The following is a 6,469-nucleotide window of genomic DNA, read 5'->3' as shown; positions in this document are numbered from 1 at the left end:
CCAAGAGCTATTTATTGGAAAGAGCAGAGAAGAGTGTAGGCCCCTAGGTATAGGATGGAACAAAACAAGCTGTTTCTCTTGCTCAGCATATACACTTGTTGCCCCACTTGGCCATCTTGTTATTGACGGGCATCTTGAAGAAGCGGTCAGACTGCAAGTAGGCAGCTATTTTCTCCAAGGCCTGAAGGGAAAGCACACCAAACTTTATAAGGACCCTTACCTAGCCCAACAGACTCAAACCAAAACAACAATATCCACGTGCTGCCTGCCTCCAATTTTTCTCCATTTCTTGTAGATTATGACTTTGGGGTGTAGAAACCCTGCCCAAGACTTGAAAGCACAGAGGTATACAGCCATCAACCTCTTCAGGTAAAAGATGATATTGGACAAGCATCTACTATAGTGGGACCCTGAGGGCCTAAGGAGCCTGTGAATGTTTCTGTAAGAAAGTTATAGACAGCATTACCTCAAAGCGGCACATGAAAGCCTTCAGATTTGGGAACTCATCCAGGCACTTAGGCTCGAACATACGGTTCTGGTCTAAGACATCATAGGTGAGAAAATCCACAAAGGTAAGCTAGAAGGAGAAAATAAGATGGTTAGGTGTGGGAAGTTCAAGAACAACTGCAGAACCAGAAAGCTATCCTCTCCTTTCCTCTACTTCCTACCTTTTCCCCTGCAAACCATGAGTATTTCCCCAGGAACAAGGAGAATAGTTTCAGTTGTCCAGGTAGCTGTTCCAAGTACTGAGGCTTCATTTTTTCCTGGAAGAAAGGGAAAGACAGTGAGAATAGCCACCACCAGCATCTATATAGATATTAGAGCCAGGCTAAGAATGGACACTTTGTAGCCCCTTCTCCAGGGATTTCCTTCTCACTGTCTTCACTTCAAGATGGCAGAATGGAAAGAAAAGGTTTGGAAAGTGGAGGAACCCATATCAGAATTACATGACAAAAACATACACCCCCCGCCCTCCCCCCCTCCAAAAGTTCTATTTCCTATTCTTACAGATTGGGTTGGTGGGAATAAAAGCAGAAAGGAAATTTGCTCAGCTGATGCCTGCTGAGAAAACTCACATGATCAGAGTTGTAGCAGAGGCGAACCAGTTGCATGCGGAAATCCATTATTTGGTTCTCCATGATGTCTACTCGAATCTTTTCTTCTTCGGTGTCACCACCTGTAGGCCAAATAATAACCACCCTTGAAATCATATACCCCACTGTAAGCAAACAGATTTCTCTCACCAGCCCTACCCAACTCACACATGTTGTGCTTGCGAGCGATGTAGCGCAAGATGGCATTACTCTGGGTGATCTTGTTGTTCCCATCCATGAGATAGGGAAGCTGGAAGGAAAAGGAGAAGCCAAATGGACAATCTCTTTCTTCCTGGGAAGAGGAGACTGACAAGGTGGTAAACAAGAGAGAGAAGATGCTGTGTGAAGAGAAATTAAAAAATTAGGTAGAAGGTAGTAATGGGTTCCACCTGATTCTAGCAAAGGTTCTTAAGTCTATGTATATTGGGTGCATATGTGCATGCCATGAAACCTTTTCAGAATAAGGTTTTAAAATGCAAATTGCATGTATTTAGGTAATTATAAAACATTTTACAGCAAAATTGTGCTAAAGTAATATGTGCTTATTAATGTAATAGCAAAGGGATGTAATAACCACCATAATTTTAGTGATGAATATAACATTTGAGATACCTAAAATACATTTATTAGAGCATGAAAATACCTGATTTTTACTAGTGATAAAGTCACAGATGTAGCTAATAACTCACATTGCTTATTACCCTTTTTCACAATGGGGGATTACTTTTGTTAGTAGAAATGAAATGTAATTTTTTTTCTCTAGTTCAAGGATCCTTTTATCTCTTCTATCCGTGTTAAGAACCCCTATTCTAGACCCTCCCAGATCGGAATAGGAAACAGTAAAATGGATATACTTGAAGGCCTTCCCTTCTGCCCACTCCTCTCCCTAGGACACTTACATTAGGAAAGTCCAGGTCTAGCTTGAACTTCACATCCAGCCATTGGCTTCGATCATAGTCAGGAGCTGTGAGAAAGAGAAATGGGACTCAACATCTTTAACAGCCCACCTGATGAGAGAGTGGAAAGATCTAGAAATGACTTAGTTCTAATATTTCTAATACCCAGCTCCCCAAACTTCACCTTTTAGTCTCTGTGAACCATTTGATTAAGTATTAAGAAGGGTTGGGGCCATGGAGGTAAGGAGAATCCCCAGGTAAAGTACGCACTTCTCACACAGCAATGCAAGGAGTTCCCTGGTGATAGGGGCAGATGTCCCACCAGAGTGGAGTGATGCCACTCTGGGCACAGGAAGACAAGGACAGTGGAGGCAGCTTGGCTTAGGGGAATGGTGTATGAGTTCCAAAGTGACATTACCTTCCCCGCAAATGTACTGTTTCTCCTCATAGGATGTATCCGTGAACTCCAGAAGCAGGCGGATCGCATGCGCCAGCTGCAGGAGACAGCCCCCGATCAGCGCTCGCGCGGGTCCGACCCGCGCCCAACCCCCGCCCGCCAACGTCCCCCGGCACAAGGTTGCCAAAGACCCTGTAACCGGCTGGGGGCGGTTGTTAAGCGACCCCCACAGACTGGCGGCCATTGGGCCCTCCCCGCCGGGCCTAGTGATCCCAGAGGCCGGGCGGGGGTCGTCAGCGTCTGAGGCTGGGCAGCTCAGGTGATGGTAGTCGGGGCGAAAGGGCTCCCACCTACAGCTTCTTCTCACAGAGCCGCTGCCCCAGAGCCCTGGCCACCTTCCCGTCTCAGACGGAGCTGCTGGGCAACTGCGAAGGCACTCACCCCGCGAATATCCCAATAACCCAGAACCATAGACGACGTGGACGACATGGTGAAGCAACATCCGGGCTTTCGAAGACTGGCGGTAAACCGAGAGCGGCGAGGTTTTATATTCGACGTATCTGGGCGGGGCCAACGTGAGCCGCCCGACTCCGCCCCCGCCCTCGTTCCCGCCCTCCGCGTGGCCACAATATCACGCGCATGCGCGACTTCTGCGGGCAGTAGGGTGAGGGCTCTCGCGCGGTCTCGGTGGAGACCCGCAGGTGTGCAAAAACCTTAGCTTAATGCAGTTGTGCTTCCTCACGGGCGGGAGCCGCACTTCAGTAGTTAATATTGCCAGAGCGGGAAGTGCAACCAGGCAGTAGTTACCCAGGGAGAGTCAGATTCATGGGTGCGGTAGAGGACTAGAACAGTTCGTGATAATTGGACCGGATTCTGACCACCCAGCTGAGTCGCCATCTTTGGCTCCACTGTTAAGCAGCGGGGAAGGACTGGGGAATGAGAGCTTGATGTTAAACCCATTAATTACTTAAATCCATGAAACTGCCAAGTAGGAAGTGATTCAGGGCTCAAGACATCACCTAAGATAGTTTGGAGGGAGAGATCTCTTCAGGCCAGGACAGAGGGTGGTTCTAGGAAGGCTTCACAGAGGAGGTGGGCATTTGAGCAAGGTTACTGAGGAAGGATAGGCCGTGGGCATTGCCACAAAGGGCACTCCAGGCAGCAGTAGGGCAGAATAAATACGGGAAGGTGGGAAATACATGTGTGTTAGAAGAAACAGCAAGTACTGTCGAGGTAGGCTGGTTTATGAGGTGTTGAGGAGGCACAGAGAGAGGGAGGATGGGAAAAGCATGTGGGGGTCAGGTTGTAAAGGGCCGTGACTATGAGAAAGGGAAATTTGAAGTTTTTTTCCTCTGGTCTATGGGGAGTATCTAGATCATACTGTCCAATAGAAATGTAGTGGAAGCCTCACATAGGATTTAAAATATTTGTTTCTGGTAAAAACAGGTGAGTGGATAAATACATTTTATTTAGCCCCAATGTATTAAAATACTGTAATTTCAGCATATAATTAGTATAATATTATCGAAATATTTTTATTCTTTATATTGTCTTCAATACACAGTGTGTATCTTACACTTAAAACTAGCCTCAATTTGAGCCAGCTACCGTTCACCTGCTCAGTAGCCACATGTGGCTCATGACTGCTCTATTGAACAGTGCAGATTTGGAAGCTGTGCTGAGGTGAGTGATACTGCCAATGTCCATTAGAGAAATTAATGTAGCTTCTTTGTGTAGAGTGGATTGGAGAAGGAAAGATACTATAATTTTTTGCATTCACTCATTCATGTACCCAACAATGTTTTTAACATGCCTGTCATGGGCAGCACTGTTTTAGATGCTAGGGATACAGAACACAAAAAAATTAGCAAAAATTCCTCTCTCTGAAAGCTTGCATTCTAATGGAGAGAGGCAGAAATAACCAAATACTTAGTGACTATATAATAAGTCAGATAGTGGTACATGTCCCATGGAGAGAAAACAAAGAGGAATACAGCTGGGGAGATAGCTCCGTGGGAGAGTTTTTCTAGCATTCAGTGGGTGCTGGGTTTGATTCCCAATGGATAGGGCAGGCAGTGGGGGATATTTTAAAGCTGGTTGTGGTGGCACATCCCTGTAATTCTGGAGTTACTTGGGAGGCTGAGCAGGAGGATCCAAAGTTTGAGGCCAGCCTGGGCAACTTAGCAAGACCCTGTCTCAAAATAAAATAAGAGCTGGGGATGTGGTTCATTGGTAAGTGCACCCCAAGGGTTAACTCCCAGTACTGAAAAGAGAGAGAAAGCAGAGGAGAATAAGAATGAATAGTAGTGGGGAAAGGTAGGGGAACCCCATCAGGAAGGGGGTTTGTGTTTTTGAAGAATGAATTTTGGTAGGTCTCACTGAGATGTTAACCTTTAAGCAAAGACCTGAAGCAGGTGTGAGATCAAGCTACTGTGCTGTGAGGGCTGTGGGTGCAGCAGGCTGGGGAGATCTCCAGGCAGAAGGAAGTGGCAAGTACAGGGAATCATTGTACACACAGCATTTCAAACAGCGAGACCGAAGAGATTGCCATGGAAGTGAGAGCAGTGGAGAAGAGACGAGATCTGCAGGTTTTGGGGTGCTGTGGCACAACATTTAGAAGCTGGAGAATGATAGAAAGGAGTCTGAAAAGGAGTCTGGCCAGGAAGGCAGGTGGAACACCAAGTGAAGACCCTTGAAGGAGGAAATGAACAACTATGTCAAATGGGATTGCTCGGTTAAGGAAAATGAAGACTGAGAAGTAACAGTTGGATTTAGCAATGTGGGTGTCATGGGGACCTTGATACAGCAAGAGATCTGTGGGAGGTTCCTGCAATCTTGAGAAGAACTACCCTCTGTGTTTATGCAGCGCTCATGAGAAGGTAAAAGGGGTAGAGATTTGTAACAGCGTCAGTGTTGAGCAGGCGAGAGGATTTGTGGGAACATTATGGAGGAGTGGAAGAGGGGGAGTCTACAGCTGCTCTCAGGGTTCCTGTCCGGTCTGCACAACATGGCCACCTAGAGGTCCAAGCCACTATTCCTCTAGTCTGGGTATGGGAGATCACATTATCTCAACCCTTTAGTTCAGCTAAAGCAAACTTAGGACTTTTAAAAAGACATTTCGCTAAATAGGGGGAAAAGTGCAAACATAGGGACGCATGAATTTATAATGCCTGTGTTTCTTTTTTTAAATGTTTTTTATAGTTGTAGATGGACAGCATGCCTTTATTTTTTGTAAAGAATCAGATGTAACTGCATTACTATTACTGTCCTTGATGGAGTCTGCCTGCAAACGGGATATTCTGTCAAGGTATAGATAAGTAACAGCGGACATGCTTGAAAACGAGGTGTCTACTGTCCTTGGGAGGGCCTACTTGCAAATGAGAGGCTCCTTCAAGGTTTAGATAAGGTAACAACGGACATGCTTGAAAACAAGGTGTCTACTGTCCTTGGGAGGACTTACCTGCAAACGGGATGTTCTGCCAAGTGGGCTAGGAGGGCGCTAAGAAAAATTTTATTATCTGTTCTTAACAAAGAGCAGAGCTCAACATACTCCGGGCCGAGAATAGATAAGCCATGAGAAGCGGGTCACTTCTGATTAGAAAGTAAAACTTCTGTATGCTATGTTTAATTAGCTGAAAGACCTAATTTATTGATGTTGGAAGGCTGCCTTCTTTGTTCACAATACTATAAAAAGATTGCTTGTACACAATAAAGGACTTTTTTTCTGCTGCTGCTTCGCTTGCTCTGCTGCTGCTTCTTCTTTCTTTTCCCATGCTGACCTGCAAGTGAATTACTGCAACAATTTTTTATTTATTTTTTAATGTGGTGCTGAGGATCAAACCCAATGCTTCACACATGCTAGGCAAGTGCTCTGCCACTGAGCTACAGCCCTAGCCCAATGCCTGTATTTCTTTTCCCAAGAGAACAAGGGGGCTAGTCCCAAATTAACTTGAGGTATAAGACTAGCATTTTTTTTGAATAGCTATGATATGCTAGGCAATAGCACAGGTGTTTCATATATGTTAGGTAATTTATTCCAATCCAAGCATCACAACAACTTTGTAAAGTAAGTGTTATTTTCA

The 6,469-nt window shown here is 45.4% G+C and overlaps 1 protein-coding gene across 1 annotated transcript; it reads right to left on the bottom strand.

Moving 5' to 3' along the window:
- On the bottom strand, positions 1 to 2,972 carry GSTM3 (glutathione S-transferase mu 3). The gene is made up of 8 exons (XM_081307794.1): positions 2,829 to 2,972; positions 2,409 to 2,484; positions 1,994 to 2,058; positions 1,263 to 1,344; positions 1,077 to 1,177; positions 669 to 764; positions 467 to 577; positions 1 to 181 (listed from the first exon to the last, which is right to left on the bottom strand). Exons 1-8 carry the CDS (start codon positions 2,874 to 2,876, stop codon positions 83 to 85), a joined length of 678 nt encoding a protein of 225 aa, XP_081163920.1. The 5' UTR covers positions 2,877 to 2,972; the 3' UTR covers positions 1 to 82.
- Between the last annotated feature and the right edge of the window lie 3,497 nt (positions 2,973 to 6,469).

The sequence above is a fragment of the Spermophilus citellus genome, assembly GCF_964194105.1.
Source record: "Spermophilus citellus genome assembly, chromosome: 9".
Lineage (NCBI taxonomy): Eukaryota > Metazoa > Chordata > Mammalia > Rodentia > Sciuridae > Spermophilus > Spermophilus citellus.
The sequence above is the reverse complement of the archived record's forward strand: the minus strand, read 5'-3'. Positions and strand labels throughout refer to the sequence as shown.

What these genes read in the sequence shown, in the direction of transcription:
- GSTM3 (XM_081307794.1), bottom strand. Translation starts at nt 2,876, where the DNA reads ATGTCGTCCACGTCGTCTATGGTTCTGGGTTATTGGGATATTCGCGGG. An exon ending in GTTATTGGGATATTCGCGGG is followed by an intron (nt 2,485 to 2,828) that starts GTGAGTGCCTTC and finishes TGTCTCCTGCAG; the next exon opens with CTGGCGCATGCGATCCGCCT. An exon ending in TCTGCTACAACTCTGATCAT is followed by an intron (nt 765 to 1,076) that starts GTGAGTTTTCTC and finishes CCTTTCTTCCAG; the next exon opens with GAAAAAATGAAGCCTCAGTA.